The sequence below is a fragment of the Budorcas taxicolor genome, chromosome 18 (genome assembly GCF_023091745.1).
Source record: "Budorcas taxicolor isolate Tak-1 chromosome 18, Takin1.1, whole genome shotgun sequence".
NCBI classification, from domain to species: Eukaryota; Metazoa; Chordata; class Mammalia; order Artiodactyla; family Bovidae; genus Budorcas; species Budorcas taxicolor.
In genome coordinates this window covers 9,629,580-9,656,634 of record NC_068927.1, presented here as the reverse complement: position 1 = coordinate 9,656,634, position 27,055 = coordinate 9,629,580, and the positions used below count along the sequence as shown (strand labels likewise).

The following is a 27,055-nucleotide window of genomic DNA, read 5'->3' as shown; positions in this document are numbered from 1 at the left end:
AGGAAGGGGGCTTTCTTAGAAGGGCTAGAGCTAATCAAGAAATATTTGATTGACTTTCAAGCAAGGTCCTCATGGCCAAAATAAAATAAGAGAAAAGATACTGACAAGTTCTGTTTTCAGAACGTTGACTCAAAGCAGCTGCGGAAAGAGTAAGTGCGAAATGGAATGAAGGACCACCTCTCCTGCACCTCGCCAGGGGCGGGACCAGCCGTGAGCTGGGCAGAGCTGGTCCCCAGGACCAAAACCTCCAGGCTGTCAGGTCCGTGGGGCCGCTCGTCCGGCGGCAGCCCTAGCCGGCGCCTCCCGGGAAGAGGCCTGCTTCCCCAGGTCCCAGCCTGCGTCTGGGATGAACAGCCCATGGATATCCAGGTGCATCTCCACATCGACGGACGCACGGGCCAGTTCCGTAAAAGTTCTGGCATCGAGAACCAGCAGAAAAGGCGACTTCTGGGGATCAGTAGAGACTATGGCCGATAAGATAATCCCTTTGGGGAAACAAAGAGAGACATTTTTTAAAAGCACAGCCTCGAACCTCTTCCAGCCGGGGCGGGGGCTAAGTTTCTCACCTCTGTCTCCCTGTTCTTTGACTGTACCTCATGCGAAGAGTTGACTCATTGGAAAAGACCCTGATGCTGGGAGGGATTGGGGGAAGGAGGAGAAGGGGATGACCGAGGATGAGATGGCTGGATGGCATCACCAACTCAATGGACGTGAGTTTGAGTGAACTCCAGGAGTTGGTGATGGACAGGGAGGCCTGGTGTGCTGTGATTCATGGGGTCGCAAAGAGTCGGACACAACTGAGAGACTGAACTGAATCCAAACAGAAGGGAAATGAATCTGATATTCTGTGTGAGCTGAAGGGAAAGGCCAGGGAAATCAGAAGGCTTGGGTGGACTTGTCCCTTCACCTTTCTGAGCCTCAGTCTCTTCATCTGTAGAGTGGGGATAATCCTCCCCACTCTCAGGGAGTTGCTGAGAGGATCTTGCACAGTCAGTTATGAAAGCACTTTGTGAATTATTGCATATACAGAAGAATGGCTATTTTCCTACTATTTAGAAATTCCAGTTACAGTGAATCAGCTTTAACACTGCACTTAGCCTAAACTCAGACCAGCCGCATTCAAGTGGCATTTGAATAAGTCCAATCCACCTCATGTGTGTGCAGCTTTCCCCTTTGTGAAATGAGAATAGTCTAAATATTCACTCTCAAAGGGACAGAGGGCTAAACAAAAAAGAGCAATAAACTTCCAGAAAATATTCCTGATTCTTCCCGAGGCCTCCGGGGTTTCAGAGTGACTGAGCACAGCTGAGGTCAAATCAGCTTGGACTCAAACCCTCCCCTGTGTATGTACTGGGCGTGCAACCGTGGGTAAGTGACCTCACGCTCCGAGCCTTTCCCCTGGTGGAATGAAGACAAGGCTGCTTCCTGTCCACAGGAGAATATGCAGGGCATACATGCCCAACCTGGGGGAGGTCAGCCTTGGCAGGAGGTGGCACCAACTGTTCCCCACCTTAGAGGCAACAGTGACACAGGCCCCCTGCCTGGCACGCTGTGCCGTGCAGGTCAATAGGGAGACACTCCCAGGTAGAAAGCCACTCCCTTCTCGCCCGAGGGGAGCAGCTGGCAGGCTCAGCGGGCAGCCTGCCCTCCCCTCAGGTGTTGGCAGCCCCACCTAAGCTTCTAGTTACCCTCCTTGGCATCCCCAGGGGGATGGGCAGGGCATTTCTGGGGCAAAATCAAGGAGGGAAAGGACCTTTTGGTCAGGTGGAAACCTGTCCAAGAGAGGAATCCCACGAGCTTTTCGAGGGGCTCCCTGTGGCTCAGACAGTAAAAAGCATCTGTCTACAATGCGGGAGACCTGGGTTTGATACCTGGGTTGGGAAGATCCCCTGGAGAAGGAAATGGCAGCCCACTCCAGTATTGTTGCCTGGAAAATCCCATGGACAGAGGAGCCTGGCAGGCTGCAGTCCATGGGGTCATAAAGAATCAGACATGACTGAGTGACTTCACTTTCACTTTCTGGAAAGTTTATGTGCTCAGAGGAGTTACAAGTTCTGACCCAGCCACCGCAATGAATTTTAAAACCAAGATTCCACACTCTGGGCCAGGGCAGTGTTGCCCTGTGGAAAGGAAGTGGGCTTTTGTGTTAGTCTCCCCTAAAAGGAGGTCTCTCCTTCTGCCCCTGGGAGATGTCGCCCGAGTCCTTGGATTGTTGGTCTGATGAGAGAGTCTTTGTTTACCTGAGGCCGTGCCATCCAACCTGGCCTAGCAAAGTGATTCAGAGGAGGCCTTGGGCCACAGGGCTTCCCAGGAGGCACTAGTGGTAAAGGTCTCACCTGCCAATGCAGGAGACATACAGATGCAGGTTGGACCCCTGGGTCGGGAAGATCCCCCGGAGGAGGGCACGGAAACCCACTCCAGTGTTCCTGCCTGGAGGATCCCATGGACAGAGGAGCCTGGTGGGCAAGCGTCCATGGGCACGCAAAGAGTGGGACACGCCGGAAGCAGTTTAGCACTTGGGCCACAGCCGTCAGCTCAACCTCCAGAGGGGCGAAGACTAGAAGTCAGCGCGGTCGGCGCGACCATGCCCCACACGGGCTCTGAGGCTGAGGGAGCACCCCTGGTTGGCCTCGCTCCGTGGGGTCTTTGGGGAAGTGGGAGTGGTCCGTGATTCCCACAGGGAGGACCACCGGAGACCACCCATGGGACTCTCCCGGAATCCATCCCACTCGCCTTTTCTCTTTCAGTCTGTACCCTTCTGCTGAGATAACTCATCACCGCGAGTGTAATAGCTTTCAGTGTGTTCTGTGGGTGCTCCTACTGAAGCTGAGGGTGGTCTTGGGGACCCCTGAACTTGCAGCTGATGTCAGAAGTGGGGGTGGGCTTGGGGATTCTCTCGCCCTACCACTTTGCACTCAGAACCGCCTGGACTTCAAAGCATGGCTGCACCAGCTGTGTGATGAGGGCGGAGTCGCTTCCCCCGAACGGTATCTTGGTTTGAGGGGTGACCACAAGCACAGTGCAGCAGGCCGGTTGCCCTTCCCGGGCCTTACCATCATCCTCGTCCTTGGCACCCGGTGTGGGCACGAACAGGGGCTCCGCCGGCCAGCAGTGTTCCTCTCCCCACTTCAAGGAGGACTTGGTGAGAATGTCATATTTTATTATCTGCTCATGCAAAGTGGAGAAATGCGAAATGAATGGTTGCAGAGCGTGCTCATTCCCAGTGAATAGGAAGGCGTCAAGGCCCCAGAGAAGGAGTGAGCGCCTCAGATGGGGACCTCACACTAGCGAGCATAGGCCCCAGATGACACCTGCCTCTGGTCAGCACAAAAACAGAAAGGAAAGCAGCTCCCTTCCTTCTCCAACTTTAAGCTAAGGTCCTCCTGCCACAGCAGAGCTGATATACACTCTGAATTCTTTAAGAAATAAGAACCCTGGATTTATCTGGTATTGGGCACTATATTGCAAATTTTATACATATCAGATAATCTAACATATTCAATGCCCAGCCTTTAAAGCATAATGTGCTTTCTTTATTGCTTTCCAAGCTCGAGTCCCTGGCCTTCTCTCTGTCTCTAATAAGCCTCTTTCCCCTTAGGGTGTGGGATTAATGGGGAGTGACTCGGGGCGTGTGGATGTGCGTGTAGGAACCTTAATTTTTCTCATTGTACATTCCTGCACTGCTTGTGTTTTTTAAAAAAAGATTTCCCATTTTCTTACTAAAACCTGAAGCTACTAAGGAAAAGTGATGTCTGTACAGCACTCAGCATGGTCCCTGGGAAACAGCAAGTGTTCAACAAACAGCAGTTTAAGAACCAAATATGAACCGCTGTGCTGAACACCTGAAACTGAACATCAGCCCCGTTGTTACAGTTGTTGAGTTGCCAAGTCGTGTCCGACTCTGTGACCCCATGGACTGTAGCCTGCCAGGCTCCTCTGTCCATGAGATTTCCCACGTAAGAACACTGGAGTGGGTTCCCACTTCTTTCTCCAGGGGATCTTCCGGACCCAGGGATTGAACCCTCGACTCCTACATTGGCAGGTTAATTCTTTACCACTGAGCCACTATACTTGAATAAAAAAATTTTTTTAAAGCAAAATAAATCCTCCAAGTTTCAGCTCTACCTTCCCTGCCTGGGACAAAGAGTTCCTTGAGGGCAGGAAGCAGGATCCTCCTGTTCACTTGCTTTTCCTGGGTGCCTAAGCTGGTGCTCAATAAACATGCCTCTGATAAAGAAATCTATGGATAAACTCCTGCCGCCACGTCTTACCTGAGTGAAGCCCATTAGGTGCAGTTCCCTCTCCTGGAGGCTCCGTCATTGCTTTAAGCGTATTTTGTCCCACACTGACCTCACTCTCTGACCTACCCCCATCCCCAAGGGCATCTCAGTCCTGACATCCCTGAGAACTCAGCTTTGCAGACAGACATGACCATCCCAGGCTGCCACCCGCCAGGCACCAGTACCTTGGTTGGGATGGGGCTCCACTGGACTCCAGCTGCAAAGACATAGCGGTATGGCTTCCCATTGTGGGCATAATTGATCCGAGGCAGTTCTAAGCCTGGAGAGAGATGACAAGGCTGACAGAGCCCCCTTCAGGAGGGCTGGGACCACCCGCCCTTTGTGGCATCCAGGCCAGGCATCCTTTCTACAAAAATGGCTCCCAAGCCAGGGTCCCTGAACTCCTGTCAGGCCCTGAGTTGGATCAAGGGTGGTCAAAGGGCAGGAGGAGGGAACCTTGGATAATTACCCCAGCTCCATTAGAAGCTTCGGGAGCAAGGTAAGATAGACCTTGGTTTTTAAGTGTATAAACATCTTTAATTATCCAAGATAGAAATCAAAGAGAATTACATGATTAAAATCAGAGGCCACTGCAACTTTTTAAAAGCTCTTAAAAAAAAAGTATGTGCCTGCAAATGTTTGTGGGTGTGAACAGAAACTTCTGAAGCGTGGAGGAAGCATCAGTGGGGAATATTTAAATAAATCTCATGAAATCGTATAATAAAAAGGAATATTTACAAAGAATTTTAGTAACATGGGGAAATGTCCCCATCATAACATTAGATGTAAAAGGTTGCTTAGAGAATTATCACCACTATGTTATAAATGTAGAGGAAAAGTTTAGGAATGCTACTGGAGTGATAACTTCCTTATTGTGGCTCATAGTTTATATTTTCCATTCTAAGTTTCTCATGTGAAAATTTCATGACATCTATTACTTTTGTAATCCAAAAAAGCCTTCACATTTCACCCATGTCCATGTATACATATTTACATATGTCTGCTGTGTCAAATTAAATGTTTAAGTCCCTGCCCCGTGGCATGGGGCAACGATGTGGGGAGCCGGGCCCCTGGAGCCCGGCTCCTCCACTCCCCAGCCATGTCCTGGGCAGGCCAGTTCACTCCTCACCTGCGTACTGAGCACAGCCTGCTCTGAGCCAGGTTCCTGTCTCGTGCTGGTGACAAGCCTGAGCACAGGGGCGCAGGCCCTGCTTCACAGACTTCTGCTCTAAGACAGTGGTTCTCAGTCGGGTTGCAGGCCCTGGACGCTGCTCAACAGCTTCAATGCCCAGTGCCGCCCCCTCCGCCCCGCGTCTGCAGCGCTGGGCTGGGAAGCCTTGCTCCAGGGGCTGTGGCTTCTCTCCGAGGGGCTTTACGTTCTGCATGTCACACAGCCTTTCTGAGGCCCAGTTTTCTCCTCTGGCCACCAGAGGAGACAGCACCTGTTCTGCAGGGCGCTCTCAGTGTGCCCAGGTGGAGACCCGCGTATGCCGTGCTGTCCAGCACTCGGCAGCCTCGGAACTGTGGTTTCCTCAGGTGTAGGCCCTGAAGTGGGATTGCTGCGTCACATGGTAGTTTTATTCCTAGTTTTCAAAGACATCTCCATACTGTTTTCCATAGTGGCTGAATCAGTTTACATTCCCACCAACTGTGCAAGAGGGGGTTCCCTTTTCTCCATACCCTCTCCAGCATTTATTTTTATAGATTTGTTTTTTTGGGGCTGATGATGGCCATTCTGACCGGTGTGAGCTGATACCTCCCTGCAGTTTTGATTTCCATTTCTCTAATAATGAGCGATGTCGAGCATTTTTTGCAAATGCACGGCAGCATTTGAGACAGAGAACAAGTTAGTGGTTACCAGAGAGGGGGGAGGAGGGGGTGACACAGGGATGGGGAGAGGGAAATACAGACTGTTGGATGTAAGACAGGCTCAAGGACGATTGTACAACATGGGGAACAGAGCCAATATTTTGGAACAACTAAGCGGAAAGTAACCTTTAAAAAGTGTACAAAAATTTAAATGCAATAAATAAATAAATGTTTTAAAAGAAAGCAAAAAATTACATGGCAGCATTCAAAAGGCCAGCCATGAAAGTTCCTGGGTCTAGAGACCACCCCAGTGCTGGGAGGGGTGTGAAGGTGCATGAGAGAGAAGGGTCTCCAATACAATGCCTAGTGCCCCTCAGCCTTCCTTTCCCTCCCTGGTCCACACACAGCTCCTCTGCACTGGAAGGAGGCGTTACGTACAGAGGACATTCACCTCTTCCTCTAAATGCAGGAGAGAAGCTGCGCTTTACCTTCGTAGAGCAACTCCGGCTGACAGTAGACTTGGCCATCTTTCTCCTTTAGGGCTCGTGCTGTTGTGGACGACAGGTTGATTAAATTGGAGCCCACTTCTGCATTCTGAAAGAGATCAGTTTTTCCAAATAAATCAAAACGTTGTCCAGAGCAAACACTTGCTCTATGTGCGCATGTTTAAGAGAATGCTTCAGTGTCTGTCATCTGGTTTTGGCCTCACGGTAGCCACCAGAAGCAGCTATCACATGATTGGTGTTCTCAGTTAAAAATGAGAATTGGGGACTGGAGGTGACTCCTCGAAGAAGGCAAAGCTGGTGGGTTGTGGAAAGGGGCTCCGAAACCCTGGAACTTTTCTTCTGCTCTGGGCTGCCTGATCCCTCACAGGTGAAATGGATGTACTTATTAGTGAAATGATGTACTTATAAGTTCTCATAAGTTCTCGCTTTTTAAATACTCTATGATTCACTTGTCAAAGGCTGCATCAGTTATTAAAAAGGTGTTTATAAAGAGTTCATAATAACACGGGAAACACCGAGTGAAAGAGCAGCAGAGAGAACTGCAGACACGGTCTGAGCTCAGCCGTGTCCAAAAAGAAAAGAAATCACATTGAAAAGAGCCTGGGAGAAATGCGCCAAATAGTAGCAATGGAGCATGCAGTGGGTGATGGAGACTTGAATTTCTTTGACTATGTCTTTCCAGATTTTCAGTATTTCTTCTACGAAAAAATAGGAGAAAAAGAAACAAACAAGCAGGAAAGAAAAGCAAACATGAGATAAAAATTACTTGGGAGGAAAGAAGATCTATGAAGGACGTCTCTTGGTCTTAAGTGACAGTCAAGACTTGGTTTAGTACTTTAACCTGGGAGAGAGACGTAACACAATCAATTAAATATCTATCGAGCAGCAGTTACTCTCTGTGTCCCACACACTTGCCATGGTACTTGAACAAGTTACTTGACATCTCTGAAGTTCAGTTTCCCCACCTGTATAATGAGGTATAGCACAAGCATTGTATGAATAGCATATGCATCTCCGAGTTATCATGCAAATTAAATAAAATAACCCATGCTGTTGGCTTACAAGAAGGCCAGGTTAACAGTAAGTGCTAAATAAATGTTAACTGCTGTTGATCACATAATTGTATTATTATATTATTATTATTATTGCCACTACCCCTGGCAGGTGAGTTCAGGTTGGGCACTTGGGAGGGGGATGAGGAACAAGACCACCAGGATCTGCGAAATTCCAGGAGGAGAATTACTGTCATGCCTGACTTCTCATTTAAACTTTTCTCGACTTTCCAAATGTCTCCAAACAAGTTTTTATAATTAAAACAAATCGATAGATGGCAACCCACTCCAGTATTCTTGCCTGGAAGAATCCCATGGACAGAGGAGCCTGGTGAGCTAAAGTCCATGGGGTCACAAAAGAGTCGGACACGACTTAGCGAATACCCAACAACAACAAATTTGAACAACAGCAGCTTTTTTGCTAGGAAGGCAGGACATTTACTGCATCTTAGAAGCTGAATTTTGAGATGTGTTTAGTGCAGTCCCAGTAGACAGAGGAGGAAACTGAGGCCCAGGGTAGGAAAGTGGCTTGCTCAAGGTCACAGTAGGGGAGCGGAAGCTGAGCCCAGACCTCCACACTGCGGTTCTTCTGCTCAGAAGCAGAAGCACTGCAGACAGCAGGCGTAGCAGGGGCAAAGGCCCTGAGGCTGGTCCATCCCCTCCCATAGGTCTCAGCTCCAACGTCCCCTTCCCTGACAGCCCAGTATGCAGTGTCTCCAAGGTGTCTGTCCCACACTGTAATCATCTCCTTTATGGACCTGGTTCCTTCTCTGATGCTGTCTTCCCTGTGAAGACAGTGACCACATTTCACCGTGTGCACAGCACACAGGCAGCTCCTAAGAAGCAACTGCTAAAGGCATGTGTGAATGTATGCCTTAATGAGCTTTTCCTTCAACTCTCGAGAGGCAGAACATGTGCTTTGCAGGTGGTTGTAAGAATCAGACAAAGGGCGTGAAACAGCCGTCCAGTGCCCAGCACACTGGGCGTCTTGCTGGGAGCGGCTCTTGTTTGCCTCCGCCTGTGTGCGCAGCCTCACAGACAGTGAGAGGCCCTGCCCGTTGCCTTGCAGTCACGAGGCAGCAGACACGGGTCTCTGGTGCATGTCCTGGGCTTGATTCTCAGGGAGGCAGTCTGCAGACATGTTTTCTAGCTCCAGCATGAAACTGGTCAGACTGGTTGAGGCACGGACCGTGAATTTTTCCACACACGGCAGTAACGAGCATGACTCGGCTGCTTTCTGTGGCCAGTGTGCTTGACTTTGGGAAGAAATCGCTCTCCAGCCAGAATTCAATAAAATCTTGCAGACTGGCTTTGAAATTCTTCAATGCGGGGGACCTCCCAGGAAGAACAGTTAATCTCAGTCATCCCCAGAAAACACTGGCTTTGAAGTTTGGCAGTCCTGGGTGTGAAATCTGACTCTATAGGTTTCTTCGTGAGTTTGAGCAGGCCTCCCTGAGACTAGGTGAACTGAAGCCTGCTTCCTCGTTTGTAAAACTGGGGGCAATCTGTAACTTCTGGACAGTTGGCGAGTGCAAGCGAAGGTTCCTTCGACTGGCGTCTGAACACCGTGAGTAGGATTAAGTTAAATAATGGTTATGAAAACACCTGGTCCAGGGCCAAACCCACTGTAGTTAGTAACTTGGAATGAGACAGACAAGCATGCAAATCCCAGCTACGATGATTCTGCGACGTTGGGCACGTTACTTTCTCTCTCATCTGTTGTTATGGGGATGACAAATAACTTCAAGCACTCACATGCAGATTCAGTGAGGAGCATGCAGACCATTACACAGCCCCACACGTTTGAGGGGGGCATGGCAACCCACTCCAGTATTCTTGCCTGGAGAACCCCCATGGACAAAGGAGCCTGGTGGGCCACAGTCCATGGGGTCGCACAGAGTCGGACACGACCGAAGTGACTCGGCACTCATGCAACATTTGCAGGACCCAGGATGAGCACAGAGGCCCGCCAACCCTGTGTCCACATATATTGAATGGTTAAGTCAAACACCATTTTATCTTCCCTTCCTTTATACACAGAGCTTCAACATGTTGTGGAACTGTGCTGTCTGGGTGAGGCAACCACCTCCAGCCACAGGTGGCTATTTAAATTTAAATTCAGTAAAATTTAAAATTCTATTCCTTGGCTTCACTGGCTGCATTTCAATAGCCCAGGCATCCAGTCCAGCGGCTACTGCGTTGGACAGAGAGTATTGCCTCATCACACCAGTTTTCTAGTGCACAGTGCTGGGTCTGGAAGGATGCATGTGAATTTAGAATTCCAGGACTCCTTGGCCTTCTGGAGTGGGCTGCAGGGGAGAATGAAGGCCGGCCTCTGGGCCCAGGCTCCCCACCCTCTCTTCTCCTCCCTGCATGGAAGCCCTGGCCTCCCCGGCTTCCTCGTGGGCCTGAGGCTGACACACTGGCAGCTCTGTCTGCCCTCAGGAGGACAGAGGCAGGCAGGAGGCAGGTGTGGGACATCTGGGCAAGGAACTCAGGGATCCCAGGTTACGGCTGGGGTCGGGAGGGTGCCCTTCTGGGTGGGCACCCTGTGGCCCCGTGGGTTCCTCACCCTGTGGAGAAGGGCCACTGGAGAAAAGCCAGAACAGGGGCCCCTCTGGCCTGGATCTAAGAGAAAAAAAGGCATCTAACAGAAGGCCCAGCGCAGAAGGGGCCCTCGAGGAACGGGGCTTCTCTTGCTATCTGAACACAAGACAAACCAAATCCATGGAGCCAGGAGTTGGAGCCACCCCTTTGAGGTTGAAGATGCCACCCCCATGGCAGCGCACGGAGCCCTGCAGGGTGAGGGCAGGGCAGCTGGCACAGACAGGCCACACCACCCAAGCCCCTGGAGGCCCAGCCTCGCCTTAGACAACCCCCACACCACCCTAACAAACAAGCCAAGGGTACCAACAGGCCTCTCCTTCCTCTGACCCCAGCTGGCCCAAATGCCAGAGATTCTGGGACAGCTGGGAGGCCTCAGACTTCTGAACACACTTCATTCACTTTAGCCCATTCCACGTGGAAGGCGCTTTCCACTTTGGAAGTGTTCCAAATGCTAAAGGAAGGCCTTGTGTCCTTTGAGAGAACTTGCATCACCTTTCTCATTCATTCATTTAAAATATCTGAGGGCTTCAAGAGAACCCGCTGAGAGCCAGACCCTGTGATGGGTGCAGGGGATAAATGGCTGACAAGACCAAGAGTCCGGGCCCCCTGAGAGCTTTCCCAGAAGAGGTGACCCAACAAGCTCATTACTCCTGGGATCAATGTGAGCAAAGAGCGGTAGGTGCCACTGGAATGTACAAACCCACTGAGGGAGTCAGGACGCCAGGCCTGAAGGATGAGCAGGAACTAGGATCCTAGGGTGGGTGTTGGGGGTGCCTGGGAGCCATGCCCACCCTGACCCGTCCCCTGGAGTTTCTGCCTCCACTGGACTGGTGGTCCTGGAGGCCCCAGGCCAGTCTGACCTGCAGCCGGGACGAGAATGGAGGACTCATGGAAAGAGGACGACAGAGGGACAGCGACATGCAAAGGCACCAGAATGAAGGGCATTTGAGAAAATTTGGCATTGCCCGCCCCCAAGGCCCCTCCGTAATGTAGATTGTGGATGGGATGGAATTGGAGCTGCTGGATCTGAACACACAGGCGTGTCTGCCTGCTCAGCCTTCCCCTGTCCACATGCAGTGAAGCAAGAAGACTTTTTTAAGGGACAATAAATAGCAATTAAAAAGCATGGCCAGAGCTACCCTTCCCAGCGCTCACTCTTCTTTCCAGATGGTTCAAGCAGCGCCTGTTTAAACTGTACAGGCTAAACTTCTTAGCTTGGTTCCAAGGAAGCAGATTGTCGAGCTTGTTAAGAGGTTGCAGAATCCTGCGGTGCGGGCATCGAGGGGAGAGTGCTTGCTCTCTGTGCATCACCCCAGGCTGAGGTCTGTGAAGCAGGGGGAAGGGTTGGCCTCAGGACTTGCCCTCTGGGTGACAGCCCCCCACCCCACCCCCATTGCACCCTGAAGCCAGGAAATGCTCCAAGCGCTGCACTGTGGAACTTTCCAGAGTGGGGGGCGCCGAGGCCAGGGGCTCAGGTGGATATTCTGTGGGGCACGGCCGTTCACTCGTTAGCCCTGAATCACACCGGGAGAAAGTTAATCCCTTCTCTTCCAATCTTCCCGACTGGGTCAAGGAGAGCGTCTCAGTTAGGTGCCACTATACCCTTAACACTCAGTACTTTTCCCAGTGTTCTCTTTAAGGAAGAGAGCGGGTCTTGGCAAGAGCAACAGCATCAGGCCAGTGCTCAGGACCTGTGCTTCATCACAGCACTTGGTGCTTATCGCTGCCTCATTTGGCAGCACGCAATGCTGGCTTTGCCCTGGGTTGTCATAGGTTCCCTTCCAAATGAGTTAGGGAAAGAGTGAGTTGATTTAAATGAAAACATGATTTTGTAAATTTAACAGAAGTGGTAGGAAATACAGTGAACATCATGACAGAGATACACAAGGGACTGCAGATGGGGGAAATGCTGGAGAGGAGAAAGGACCAGGCTCTGTGGTCTGACAAAGCTGGGCTCAAATGCAGGCCCCAGGGCCTCTGGCTGGGAGGGGTCTGGGGGGTGGCGGAAGCCTCCCTGGGCAGGTAGGAGTGTCTCCTGTTCCCTAGGCCTGCAGGGGGCCCCTGTGAGGGGTCAAGGTGACCCCCTGGGGAGATCTGCAGAGTTGTACCCCTTACCAGCTCCAAGGAAGGGCTCAGAGCCAGTCTTGCTTTGCTACCAGGCTATGTGACCTTGGGCACATTCCTTAACCTCTCTGAGCCTCAGTTTCTTCATCTGTAAAATGAGGCTAACGTGTGGATCTCTCCCATAGGTTTTGATCATTAAGTGAGGTAAAAAAAATAGAATGCTTAGCAACGCACCTGGTACAGAGAGTGTGTTCAGTACAGATGAGCCATCAAAATTGAATTGAACTCAATTGGGTTTCATTTAAATTCATTAAGTCATGAAGTAAGGAAGTTCTGGAGCCAGAAGCCTCTGTAGCCTTTAAAACCAAGCCCAGAGCCTAGGCAGCAGCACCCTAATTGGTGGTAATGTCTGGCCCGGTGGTCATTTTGAATATAAGAACAGGACTGTTCAACATCAGGAGATGAATCCCCACCGCAGACTGTCAGGCAAATATTTAAAACGATGTCACAGAAGAATATTTAATGTCATGGAAAGATGTTTAGATACTTGAGGAGGACAGAAAGCAGCACAAAAAATAGTATGTACATATTCAGTCATGAAAAGAAGAAGCACTGATACACGTCACAGTGCTGATGAACTCTGACACCGTGCTAAGCGAAAGGAGCCAGCCACAGAAGGCTGCTCACGGTGTGCTTCCATTCCTATGAAATGTCTCAAATAGGCAAATCCACAGAGGCAGAAAGCAGGGCAGTGGTTACCTGCGGGCGGAAGGAATGGGGGAGGCTCTTTTGGGGGAAATGAAAATACTTTAAAACTGACTGTAGTGTAACTCTGTGAATATACTAAAAGCCATTGAACTGTACCCTTTAAATGAGTGAAAATGGGTGAATAGTATGGTACAAGAGTTATATTTCATTAAAGCTGTTAAAAATTATGCACAGCGCAATGTTCTCTCTAAAATTAAGAAATACATATTTACATGCTATATATTAATTTTAGAAAAGAAAATCATACTGTACATACTTTTTAACAGCTGTGATGTATATATACAATATGCATGTTATATGCATATATATCATTGTATACTAATATGTATGTATATCTTCCGGTCTATTTGTCTATCTATGGAGAGAGAGAGACTTGGGAGGCAATAAAAATATATTTGCAATGGGCTTATGGTGATTTTTTTCCTTTTCACTTAATCTATATTTTCTAAAATTTCTACCATGAATATGTTCAATATTTGGAAAAATAATGAAAGAATTTTCTGCCTTTCTCTAAGAACACCTCATTTTGAATTTCAATATCAATGAAATCAGGACCAAAGCCACTTCCCGAGTGGGCTCACCTCCCCCAGAACTCAAGCCGTTACCTTGTCCACGTGGAGGGGCAGCACGAACCTCTTGAGGGTGGGCATGGAGGTGAGCCTGGAGTTCTCCTTGAAGTCCTTGTTCAGGTTGGCCAAGTAGAAGAGCTGGTAGAGGCTGCCGTCCTCATAGGCGATGACGTCGAACAGGAGGCAGCCATCCTCTTCATAGGCGTTGACGTGGTGAAACACCACCATGGGGTCCGTGTGATACTTGGTCAGCACGGGCTTCCGCGTCCTTCGGTCGATGATGTGGATGTGAGTCTGAAAGGAGATGCAGCCCGGGGCTCAGCTCTCCCTCTGCCAGCCCCACGCTGCAGCACTGGGTGGGGGACAAGGCCCAGCCAACATTCACCTGCTTGGGACCCTGAAGCAACCCCTCCCCTTTCTGAGCTTCTCTGTCCCACTCCAGGGGGCAAACCTCACCAGAAGCCATGGGGAGGAGGGAAGCCTTGCCGCACGGGGTCTCAGCCTCACCTGGAGGACAGGACCTTTCAGGGAGGCCCCTGAAAGTGCAGCCTCTCTCTGACCTTCACTCGACTGAGATCCAGGTGGGCGGCAGTGGCCAGCTCCCCGGCAAAGGCCAAGTTGGGGAGAACCAGTCAAGGCCAGCCCTCTCAGCTTCCTCAGGTCCCACCCATGGCCAGAGCCCCTGAAGCCCCATCCTGGGCCCCCTCCCCTGACCCCAGCCCACTGCAGGTTGTCCCAGCAACCGGGCTGCCCTGGAGGGCGAAGGTGCCGAGTGACCAGTCTAGTCAAGCTGATATCAGCCCAGGAGGCCTCCGTACACACTTCTTTCTGGGTGTCACAGGCAGTATTGCTCTGGGTGGCAATTAGCCATGTCTGCAGCCCCAGTTGCTTAATCTGAGGGTGAAGGGGTGTTTTCTTTCTTTTGGCAGCTCTGGCCTGACCATCCTACTCTGAAAGGAGGGAGGGGCAGCTCCAGCCACCTCCTCTGGCTCATCGTCCCTTTCTCTCTTTCCCCAAAATCAAGCTCTAAAGTTAAGTGGGGGTGATGAGGGCTGAGTGTTGCAGAGGGGGAGGGACAGTGGGTTTGGGAGATGAACACAGGGTGACATGACAGGCACTTCTTTCCCATAAACCCAGTCCTGGGGTCAGCTGCAGGGATGGCTCAGAAAACTCTCCAAATGCATTCAAAGCCCTGCCGGGGCTCGGGGGCTCTCACTGCGGGACTCTCTGGACTCTCTCTCAGGGATCCCTGGGGGATCCCTGTAGCCTGGAGGCCTATGGCACCCTGACGCTCCAGGTCCCCCAGAGCAAACCCACTTCCGCTGGCCCCCTGATGGCCCCCTTGCCCAGCTCACTCATGCCACAAACACTGACACATTTTGGGGGGAACTAGAGAGATAAACCCCTGACACTTTCATGCAGTTTATAGTCCAGTCAGGGTGAGGCCAAGGGTCAGTGACCAAATGTACAGTATGTGAAGGATGATGGCTGAGCACGACTGGGAAAATGAGGTGGGAGGTGGAGAAAGCCTGGTAGTGGGGAGGGGTCTGTGACAGCTAGGGAGACCTCAGGGCTGGTGGGGGGCCGTTAGAGCCAGACATGGATTCATCAGGGGAGGGAGCCAGCTGGGGAAGAGCATTCCAGTGGAGGGGGCAGAAAATGCAGAGGCCCCGAGGCAGGAACATGTGTGCGGCAGGTCTGAGGTTTAGGAGGGAGCCAGAGGCTAGGCTGAGTGTGATGAGGGCCTTCCCAGGCCGGTGAGAGAGGCCTGTGGGTCCGATTCTGGGGAAGACAGGGAACCAGCAGAAGGTTCTGAGCAGGGGAGGGACCTCAGGGAGCTGCTTTGCTCCCTCTCCTCCCTGAGAATGCAGGCATTAAAGAGGGGGCGGCCCCAAAGACACCTCTGTATGGGCACCTGAGGATGCTCCTGGCGCATGGAAAGGGGAGCAGAAGGGTGCTGAATGGACGATGGAGGGGCCCTCTGGCGGGGCTGGATGGGGAAGAGGAGGGGACTTGGCCGCTGCTTTCTACACTCGTGTGCTGTTTGAACAGATGATGCTGAGCCCCTTGCCCTAACTTGGGACCCCTGTGAAGGCCTACCCAGCCTCAGAAATCTCTGGAAGGCTGGCTGGCACCTCTGCGGACACTGCCTGGGAGCTCACTTCCTCCCCCGCTGAGCCCCCCGCCCCTGCCTGCTGACCTCCGGCTGGCTCTGGCTGTCCTGGGGCTGCGGGGGCGTCCCCGGCCGGGCCTTACCTTGTCCTCCCCGTGGAAGGCCAGGCAGGAAGCCCAGCTCACACCCCGAATGTAGGCCGTGGCCATCTTGAGGATGTCCAACTTGAAAGGCTGCTCGAGGAAAATGACGTAGTTCTCGGTGACTCCGAAGCTGTGGTAATAGCTCGGGGAGAGGAGGGAGCGGGCGGCGATGGAACAGAAGACCTCCGCGTCCTTCAGGGGGCTCCGGCCCTCCTTCCTGCCCCCTGCGGAGAAGCCAGCCTCTGCAGCAGCCGGGACCTGACCGCCCCCCAAGGACACCACAGGCCACCGCCTCCCACAGCCCAGCCCCTCAGCCCACCCCACTGAGGAGAACCTTTCAGAGTCGACAGCAGACCGGGCAAATGGCTGCTGCCCGGCTGAGGCAGGGATCGGACCTCCCCCCCCCCATCCGCCCCCGGGGGGCTGGTTTAGTCTGAAACCTCCCCAGGCTCAAGGCCCCTGGGCCTCTGGGCCTCAGGGCCAGGCGTCGGCAACTCTGGCCTGGGGCTAAGCCGGCCTCCACCTGCTTCCGAAATAAAGGTTTATCTGGAGCGTGGGCCACGCTGCCGCCTCCTGCAGAGTCCACAGCTGCTTTGCTTTCAGGATTCAGAGTCGAGCAGATGTGGCACAGACCACACAGCCGGCAAAGTCTCAAATAGTTACGCTGGGGCCCTTTACAGAAAACATTTGCCGACTTCCGCTCTGGAGCAATGCTCCTCAAGCTTCCACGTGCACGCAGATCGTCTGGGGGTCACGACAAAGTGTGGAGGCCGACTCAGCCTGTGGGGTGGGGCCCACGGCTCTGTATTTCCATCAGTCTTCCAGGCCATGCCCTGGAGCAAGGCATGGCAATCCACTCCAGTGTTCCTGCCTGGAGAATCCCCATGGACAATCCCCACGGACAGAGGAGCCTGGCGGGCTACAGTCCACGGGGTCGCAAACAGTCGGACACGACTGAGCGACTAAGCAAAGCCACACCCGGGCCGTGGGCTAGCTTCCCAAGGTTAAGCTTTGACATGTTGCTGAGGTCCATCGTCTGACATGCATTTCACAGGGTTTCTGTGAATTTCTCTTGGCATTGCCTGTTCTGAAACACCTAGGAGTGAGCCCAAGTGCCTATGCTGATGTGACAGACTGTGACAGTCAAGGTCGGCTGTATGATTCCCATTTTACAGATGGGAAACTGAGGCTTGGGACAGCCAAAGGCACAGGGCTAAGCCAAAAGGACACAGTCCCCTCAGCCTGGCCACCTCCTCTGTTCTTGGAGGGACAACCCTTAGAGGGAAGGGGGGGATCTGAAGGAAATACTGCAGGAGGCCAAGCACCTCGCCCAGCACCCAGCGCGAAGGTGCTTGGGACTGCTCGGTTTCCTTATTCGTCTGCAAGGATGAGTCACCCGCTGGCCAAAAGGCCTCCCCACCCAGGCCTGGGGCTGGGTTATAATGAGTTACATTAATGAGTTACACGCAAGCGTCCTCGCCGTTCCCGTGGCCACCTGTGCGCCCTGTAAACAGCTGGCTGGTGGGAGGCAGGCTGTCGGGTTGTGGGGTAGGTCTTTTCTTCACTAAACAAATGGAACACAAGGCAAACGGGAAGGAAACGCACCCTGGCCTGGGAGGCGGGAGGCAGGTGTGAATCCTGGTGAAGCGCCAGCCTGGAGCAGGTGCGGAGGTAACCTGCTGTGAGCCATGGGGATGTCACCCGATCCCCTGGGGCTCCCGGTCCTCAGGAACATGAGGTGGCAAACTCAAATGGCTAGCCTACCCTCAGGTGTGACATTCTAGGATCCTGAGCCGGACCCTGCATCCCTTTATTGGCTTAATTAACGGGGGTTCCATTTAACAAGAGCACTCACTGCACCGTGTGACCCAGGGACTCCCGTCTGCCAGTGGAGCCTGGAATTTGCTGGACTGGGGGTGCTCTACAGAATGATAAGGGAGGGGCCAGGAGCGATCTCGGATGGAAACCTGTCTTCCTAAACCAGAAGGTCTAGCTGAGCACCCTCGCAGTCCTGCACCATCCCTGGAGCCCGCACAGCCGCCCTTGGAGGCCTGGTCTCCCGGGTGTGGTTTCGAGAGGGTCCTGCCCAAATAAGGGCTAGGAGTCCCACCCTTCTCCCCCGCAGGAACGCGCAATCACAATCAGCCTGGGCGCCATGCCAGACTCCCGGGCCTGAGTGAAGAATGTCTAGAAGGCCCAGGGAGCAGGGCGGAATCTGGAGTGGATGCCAGCAGGCCTGAGCTCCCTGAACAACCCGGGGAGCCTGGCTTTTGGGGCTGGGATGAGAGAGAGCACCCCAGCCCTGACAGATGGAGGTTTGTCAGAAAACTAAAAAACGAATGAACGAAAGGAAGGATGGATGATGGATGGATGGATGGATGACAACATCAGTGGATAGATTGATAAATACATGATTAATGGATAAATTAATGAAAGAATGAACAGGAATCGAAAGAAAAGGAGGCTGGAACAGCAAAGGGGTTCACTTCTTCCAAAAGGAAACGTAGCATCATCCCTTTTCTCCTAAAGGAGAAAAGCGAGTCCATGGTCCTCTGAGTCATCGATGTGGGCAAGTATCGGGCTGAGTGTTGTGCCATCAAACAAAACCAGAACTCTTCCCAAAGAGCCACCCTTGGTGTTCATGCCTCATCACAGCCCCAGAATGACCCACCTGGGACTGTGGCAGGGATCTTAAAGATTACGTATTTTGTCTTCCCCTTGTCCACGATGGATGTGCCAACGTTGAGAACACTTCCAGCAGCATCGTAGTGAGGATGTGATGTTGCCAGATTTACAGCCACGTATTTACGATAATCAACCTGCAAAACACAACAGTCAGCTGCTTTGAAAAGGGGGAGAGGGTGAAGTCCCGCCAAGAGCTGCCTGACTCCAGGCTCAGGGAGATGACGGCTATTTTTGCACGTCTCCCAACCTGAAAATAAGGCAGACATTCCCTTTAAAGGAGATGCTTCCTCTTGCGACCTGATGTAACCTCGTGGGGGCTCCCACAGCCCGTACACTGCAGGGGGCTTGGTGAGCTACGTGTGTTCTCTGACGGTTGTTCCTCTCTGGCCCCGCCGGGTGGCCTCGGTGTAGAAACCCGATGCCTCACCGCAGAGAGCTCCAAGTAACGTCGCGGGCAGAGAGGCAGCCTGAGTGCTAATCCTGGCCCTGGTGAAGTCATTTAAATCCTCCCCTTTTGTATCCCACAGAGGCATAAATCCCCATGCCTCTCTCCTACGGTTATTCTGGGAACGGAGAGGTTACAAAAAGCATTCGGTCAAAGGGAAACATTGACTAACAACCTCAGTAACGATCCCGACTCCAAACAGGCCACAACCATAGCACAATGGGGTGGCCAGGAAACCAGCTGTCCGCCCTTCCTCCCTGAGAACAGCACAACCTTCAGCTGAAAGTCGGGCGCTACCTCCTTCTCACCTAGTGATTCCTCTCTGCAGCTTTGTGGAAAACGCTCCTCAGTTGGACCTATGCTGCCTAGCTTCAGAGGAGCTGGACGTGATTTCATGGCTAAGAAAAGCACTCCCTCTAACAGAGCGTTAAGATGTGTTGCAAAGACATCAAGGCTTTGAACAGGCAGCTGGAGAAAACTGAAGTGGGTCTACTGATCTTCATGAAAACGTAGACCCGCTTCTGCCCAGGAAAGGCCTCCGCGTGGGCGCTGACGTGCACCCATGCTCTCTGCCCCACGCCTCCCTCTTCGGGGCTCCTGGGAGTCCTGGACAGCCCAGCACTGTCATTCATTCACATTTCCACTGCAGGTCCACTCAGTGCTGAGGGCTGTCCACACTGTCGGGGCTCGAACTGGAGCTCCCAAAAAGGCAAGCTGAAGCAAGTCCTAACCACGCGTGTCTGTATTTTGGAAACAGGGTTAAAATGAGGTCATTCTGGAATAGGGTGGGTGATTTGTATCTTTACAAGAGATGGGAACGAGACATCTGTAAACCAAGGGGAGACCACCAGAAGCAGGAAGAGGCAAAGAAGTTTCCTTCCCTAGAAGCTTCAGAGAGAACAGGGCTTGCCAGCACCTGATTTCAGACTTCCAGCCTTCAGAACTGTGGGGGAATACATTTCTGTTGACCTAAGCCACCTAGTTTGTGTTCCTTTGTCACGGGAGTGCTAGGAACGAATTCAGACACAGAGATGACAGGGCAGAGTCCTGCCATCAGGAAGCTTAGAATCTAGTGCTAAGATGCCTGAGATGAGGGGATCAGAGGGGGCTCCTCTCTGAGTGCCTGCAGCCTCCTGGCCTCCCCGCAGAGGGTCCATTCCTTAAGTCAGGCACTGAGGCTGCTTGTAGAGTCACTGATACCTTCTCCAGGGTTTCCAGGGTCTGGGGGTTGATCTTCCTGATGTAATTGGTCTCTGTGGTCGCGTAGAAGTCTTCTCCACACCTCATGATGTTGATCAGACAGTTGTCTGTGAAATCGGGGATGGTGTGGGACAGGTAGGAGAAAGCTCTGGGGAGGAAAGCAAGTCAGCGAGTCAACCACTGTGTCCACTCAGCTGGAAGGTTCTACTCCAGATGGCTTTAGTTTGCCTACCACCTAAAACACTCTACTTCAACTAAGGGAGGGAAAGTGCTGGGTCACAACTGGTCATTTGAGGGATCTGACAGTCCGGAGATCGAGTTAACCCAAAGCACCACCACATCCAATCAGCTAAGAAGGGAGTCAGCCGGGACAGCAAGGCTGCCCACTGAGCCCTCCCCAGCTCCCCACATCCAAAGGTCTCCCCCACCAGAGCCATCAAGAGCTGGTGGACGGTTCTCAAGTATTTTAAGAAGCTCTATAGAAATCACACACATACCCATAATGGCTCCCCCCGAACTAGAAAGCAGCTGATCTCTGCTTTTAGCAGGAATGAGAGTCCACCCTCGTTACCTCAACTTTGTCCAAGAAATTCGTTTCTTTGAAAAAGGAAAGTAAACTGAGTTAAGAACTGATCATTTGACTAGAGTGAAGTGAAGTCGCTCAGTCGTGTCTGACTCTTTGCGACCCCGTGGACTGTAGCCCTCCAGGCTCCTCCGTCCATGGGATTCTCCAGGCAAGAATACTGGAGTGGGTTGCCATTTCCCTCTCCAGGAAATTGAACTCAGGTCTCCCACATTGCAGGCAGACGCTTTAACCTGAGCCACCAGGGAAGCAGGCAAACTCAAAAGCAGGAAGACTTGGCCCCGTGTACTGGTGAGTGCTCCCCCTACTGGTAATCACTGTAACAGCGAGGATGCCGCACAAGCTGCGGTTTTCAATTCCTTCCCTCCCGCTGGCCCCCGGCTCCTCCCCTGTCTGCAATGGGTGTTTCCAGCCTGCTGTTTGCCGGACCCCCAGCGCTGGAAGCTGGGATTGGAGAGACGATGTCAGTTCTGGAGAAGCAGAAACCAGCTTCCCTCTCCAGGCCAGTCTACCCCTGATGTACCCCTTCTACGTCTAAAGCGTATCAGATGATGACCACTGGCCTGATTCCCTGGCCAACAATTCAAAACGTGTAAGGCATTCATATGCATCACAACCCAGATGATTTTAAATGTATACAACTGAAAATCTCCCCCATCCTTCCTCCCGTTGGTTCCCTACCTCCCCCATGCCTTCTCCCAGGCTTTCTGCACATTCAAAAACAAACCTAGATATCCCCTGCCTTATAGCACAAATTACAGCATATTATATGCTCTTTCTACACTTTACTTTTTTTCCCTTTTTCCCCACTTAGCAGTATATCCTGGAAATCTTCCATTCAGTACATAGAGAGCATCCTCACTGCTTTTATGTCTGCCTGGTGTTCTCCTGTGTAGTGTTACTGCGATTTATTTAACATTCTTCTGTTAGTGATCACCTGAGTTATTTTCAGTTCCTCATCATAACAAATCATTCAGCCATGAATAACCTTGTACGTCTGTCATTTCAGAAATAAGCAAGCACCTCTCTGGACTGAAGGGAATGTGTGTTTGTAATTTTGACAGGTGATTTCAAAGTGCTCTCCCAGCAGCCATGTGGAGAACATCTGACAATCTGCCAGATGCTCTTTGCCTCGCTGCTAACAGTGATCCAGAAGAACGTAGGCTGCATGGTCAAAGGCCATCACGGGAAGTTTTCCATCCACCCTAAACACACCGTCAGAGGATCAAACGCTGGTTGTTCCAACCATCAGGGATATCGGAAAGCAGGACTAGATACAAAACGGACAGTTACTTGGAAAATATGTTTTTGCAGGGGTCTGGATAGGCCATTGTTCCGAATTCTGACACCACAATCCTGTTTGCTTCGATATTGGCAGTGTAGGTATCACTTCTCAGGTATTTGCTCCTGTAGTAGACTTCGCCTGGAAGAGAAGCAGCAGAATCATCCCAGGCTTATTTGAAACTCATTTGAACTTATTTCAGCCATTCCAGGGATGTGACGGGTGGGGGTGGGGGTGGCTTACTGAGACCGTCCCTTTAATATGTGTGCTGGATACAACAAGCACGGGTGTGAACTCTCACATGCATTTTGGCAAGGTTGACTCACAACAATATGGCAAGGTAAGTATTCCTAGACCCAGCTCCATCTATGTATGATGGAACTGAGGCTCAGAAACGTTCCATTGCCTTGTCCAGCATCACCCAGAGACCTGCTGGCCCAGGCAATTGACCATGCTTTCCACCATGTTGGAATCCCTCCAGGTAAGGTCCAGGTTTGGAGGACTGATCCAGAAGGCCCCATACTCAGGCTGGGTTTCCCAAGGACCCAGTTCAGTTCTGGGAGCCTTACATTAACAATTTATCCCCTGGAGTAACAATTTTGTAATTGAAATAAACATGGTTTTATTTTTAATTATTAATGGTACAGAAGACTTTTTGCTCTTACTAAAATTATTTTTCAAATCTTTAAAAAAATTTTTAATTGGAGGATAATTGTTTTACAATATTGTGTTGGCTTCTGCTGTACTCGGTTTGCAACCAGGGAGCACTCTTATACCCATTCTGCACACAGGAGAAGGTCAGCACATGTGCTGATGACACTGGAGAGAATCTCACTCATTCCAGAAAAGCATGGACCCTTGCTTGACCAGTCTGCCAAGACCAACTTGAAAATATACTAGATGGTTCTAAACCTGTATTAATTTCTTGTGGCTGCTGTAACAAATTATCATAAATGTAGTGGCTTCACAAAACACAAATTTGTTATCTGTTTTGAAAGACAGGTCTGAAGTGGGTTTTTCAGGGCAAAAATCAAAGTGTCAGCAGGACGGGTTCCTCCTGGAGCTCTCGGGGAGAGTGTAGGAGCTGCCTGTTTCCCTTGGCTGTGGCTGTGTCACTCTGATCTCTGATTCCCTTGCCACAGCTTTTCAAAGCCCTTGAAGGATGAGTGGAATTGAACCACGAATTGGGGAGGTGGGCTAGGAAAGAGGGCGAGGTGTTCCCAGTCAGTCTCCCCAGAGTCTGTAAGTCAAGACCTGGGGTTGGGGAGCACAGCCCATTTCCTGTAAGGGCTGAGTCAGCACCGGCTGAAGCACCAGTCAGGTGCTTGAGAGCCGCAGGAGTGGGATGAGGCTGGGGGGACCCGTAGGGACCCCCACCAGCTCTTCAGGGCTGTGAATACTTAGGCCTGAGACCTTCATTTTGGTGGATAATTTGAAACTTCTAGAGTTTGGTGGGGGTTTTTTGCCATTAATTAGCACATGACATTATGTTGACTCTTCACATTCCTCGCTGTAGTATAACCTACGCTTCCATGGTTGGTGCAATTATATTATGCCAAAAAGTAGGGCCCAAGACACACTGACAACTCGTTCCCATTAGAGAAATGCCCATCACATATCCACTGTCACAATGATGGGCTTCAAAGAGAGACTGCATCTCGGGAAATTCTTGCCCAATAGTGTATATATACACTATTATATATAAAGTAGATAACTAATAAGGACTTACTGTTCAGAACAGGGAACTCTACTCAATACTCTGTGATAGCCTATATGGGAAAAGAATCTTAAAAAAGAGCTGTTCAGTCGCTCAGTTGTGTCCAACTCTTTTTCGATCTCATGGACTGCAGCATGCCAGCAGGTTCCTCTGTCCATGGGATTCTCCTGGCAAGAGTACTGGAGTGGGTTATCATTTCCTTCCCCAAAACAAAAAGAAGTAGATACATGTATGTGTATAACTGACTCACTTTGCTGTACACCTGAAACTAACACAGCACTGAAAATCAACTATAATTAAAAAAAAAATCTCTGTGACTTTGACTCTTGGAATTCACACGTTCGAATCCTCATGGGATGACGACTTTGTTTCTTATTGGAAAACAGTCAAATCTATCGCTAAGGGGGACCTGGGTTGACTCATCTCCATATCTGCTTTATAAAAATTTTTAATTTTGAAAGAATTTTAGACTTGAAGAAAGCGCTCCCGTATGCTCTTCCGCATCTCCACTCGGCCTTCGTTATTGAGATCTCTGTTAACGTTTGAAAGTGTTATCTTCTAGTGGCCTCTGCTGAGGGCTATGAGCCATTTTTCTGTCTTTCCTTCCTTACTCCGGTTCTTTCCTTCCTGATTTGGCACCAACTTCCATTCTTCATGCTAACTGCACTAGAACCGCCTGGTTTTAAAGATCACGGAGGCCTGAGGCCAATGCCACCAGTGTGCTCAGGGTCATCTGGGAACGCAGATGCTCTATCCTTACCCTTCGAGCCCTGGGCAGGGTCTTAGGATGCACAGCTTAAATGAGCATCCTGGGGGGTTCTGATGCAGAAACCCACAGACTACCTTTTGAGAAGTACTGCCTTTATGTTACCTGCAAGTCAGAGGGCCCTGATTGCCTTATGCGTGCCCTCTTAAATTGTGTATGAGTGAGTGAGTGAGTGAAGTCGCTCAGTCGTGTCCGACTGTTTGCGACCCCATGGACTGTAGCCTATCAGGCTCCTCCGTCCATGGGATTTTCCAGGCAAGAGTGCTGGAGTGGATTGCCATTTCCTCCTCCAGGGGATCTTCCCAACCCAGGAATCGAACCCAGGTCTCCTGCGTTGCAGGCAGACGCTTTACCGTCTTTGTTTATATTTCCACTGTTAGACACAGGAGAGGCATTGAGAGCTCTAGAGGAGAGAAGAGACCAGGCCAGGCTGTGCTGCACCAACACCGGCAACCTGACTGACCATCTCAGAAAAGAACAGAAGACAGCTGCTTACCTCTGAGAGTAAGGTTTTAGTCTGAGACCCACTAGAAACTTTTAGGGGCTTCTCAGGTGGCTCAGTGGTAAAGGCTCCACTTGCAATGCAGGAGCCACAGGAGATGCAGGTTGGATCCCTGGGTCGGGAAGATCCCCTGGAAGAGGAAATGGCAACCTACTCCAGTATTCTTGCCTGGAAAATCCCATGGACAGAGGAGCCTGGTGGGTTACTGTGCATGGGATCACAAAAGAGTCAGACATGATTTAGCTACTAAACCAGAAGAGAATTAAAATTGTGTGTTGCTTTAAGCTACTCCATCGGTGGTCATTTGTTACAGCACCCACAGCAAACCATGCGGTGCTCTTACCATCTCTGATTGTGAAGCTGTGGAGCAAGGCCAGGCCATCGAACCAGTGGTTGTATCTGGTCTCGCCCACCGTGTGCATTCCAGGCCCATTGCGGAGCAGGGTTCCCTGCAGCCAGGCTGGAATCTTGCCTGACGAGAGAAAGAATGTTTAGTTTCCAGCTCTGGACCTAAACCAAAAAGCTCAAAGAAGTGGCCATACAGCCCCTGTACCACTCACGGAATCTGTTCACTTCCAGAAAGAATGTGCCTGGCATTATGTGGGCGCTGAGGATACCGAGATGAACAGGCATCATCCCTGCTTTCAAGTGGGGCTTCCCAGGCGGTGCTAGTGGGAAAGAACCGGCCTGTCAATGCAGGAGACATAAAAGACACAGGTTCCATCCGTGGGTTGGGAAGGCCCCTGGAGGAGGGCATGGCAACCCACTCCAGTATTCTTGCCTGGAGTCCCATGGACAGAGGAGCCTGGCGGGCTGCAGTCCCTGGAGACACAGAGTTGGGCACAACTGAGCACCCATGCTTACTGCTTCCAAGGAACTCCTCCTCCATTAAGAGACAGAGACAAAGGAAAACACCCAAAATACACTGGGATGAAGGCAACGTAACAGACTCAGCAGGGGTGCTGGGGGGCAGAACTCCATTCCAAGGCGGGCTGAGAGCAGGAGGGCGAGGAACACTTCCTGGAGGAAATGGCCTGGCTGAGTTTTGAGGCAGAGTTGGTGTTTGCCCTGCAAAGGCATGAGGAAAGAACATTCTAGAGCTGTGCTGTCCCATGTAGGGGAACTGTGTACTGGAAACTTGGCTAGTCCCAACTGAGATGTACAGTAATTGTGAAATGCACACCAGATTCCAGAGACTTAGGATGAAAAAGAAATGTAATACATCTCATTAGCAATTTAAAAACATTAGCTATATGTTGAACTGATAACATTTTGGATATGTGGCATTACATGAAAAACACTATTAAAATTAACATCATCTGTTTCTTTGTACTTTCTGGTACGGGGCTGTTGGAAAAGTTTAAATCACACATGAGGCAGGCATTCCATGGCTGTTGGGACAGTGTTGCACGTGCTCTTGGTGCCCTGCCCACGTCCCCTTGCCTTTCAGCTCTCCCTGAAGGCTACTTTCTGCAAATACCTAAAGCTCTTCACCTGAGGGGTTTGTTCTCACTGTGGAGCAGCTCTGCACACACGTGGACAAGCCAGAACCTTGTTGGAGAGTTAATGCCCCTGGAAGCTGCTCTCACTCGACGATAGATGGGATGATATGGGTCCAAGGTCACCTCTTCCTTGCCCTCGGTGGACACAATGTGAGGCGTGGTTTATACTTTGCCCGGAGGATCCAGCTCCACTGACTCCTGGTGGTCAATGGCTTGACAACGCCTCCTTCGCTGCCTTCACAGTGTTCCTTGGGAAGCACACCCCAAATAAATGACTTACTCCTGAATTCTTAGCTCTGGAGAAACCTGAACCCAGAGACCAGACACCGGTTCAAAGACCAGGAAGTGTGCAAGCTGTTTAGTAAGAGCTGGCCTGTAACTTTCAAGTGAGAGTATAGCAAGTATTGAGCCTGCAAGGTTAAGTAGGGCCAAGAGGCCAAGGTCAATAAGACCATACCTAGC

General features: G+C 51.1%; 1 protein-coding gene across 1 annotated transcript in view; it reads right to left on the bottom strand.

Moving 5' to 3' along the window:
* Positions 1 to 255: 255 nt before the first annotated feature.
* BCO1 (beta-carotene oxygenase 1) overlaps positions 256 to 27,055 on the bottom strand; it is a 29,741-nt gene continuing 2,941 nt past the window's right edge. The window contains exons 2-11 of the mRNA XM_052656586.1: positions 25,435 to 25,563; positions 22,118 to 22,247; positions 20,242 to 20,389; positions 18,583 to 18,730; positions 15,912 to 16,135; positions 13,692 to 13,949; positions 6,578 to 6,683; positions 4,466 to 4,560; positions 3,054 to 3,165; positions 256 to 485 (exon numbers count right to left, since the gene is read on the bottom strand). Of these exons, the coding sequence (XP_052512546.1) occupies positions 256 to 485; positions 3,054 to 3,165; positions 4,466 to 4,560; positions 6,578 to 6,683; positions 13,692 to 13,949; positions 15,912 to 16,135; positions 18,583 to 18,730; positions 20,242 to 20,389; positions 22,118 to 22,247; positions 25,435 to 25,563 (1,580 nt within the window). The remainder of the gene's footprint in view (positions 486 to 3,053; positions 3,166 to 4,465; positions 4,561 to 6,577; positions 6,684 to 13,691; positions 13,950 to 15,911; positions 16,136 to 18,582; positions 18,731 to 20,241; positions 20,390 to 22,117; positions 22,248 to 25,434; positions 25,564 to 27,055) is intronic.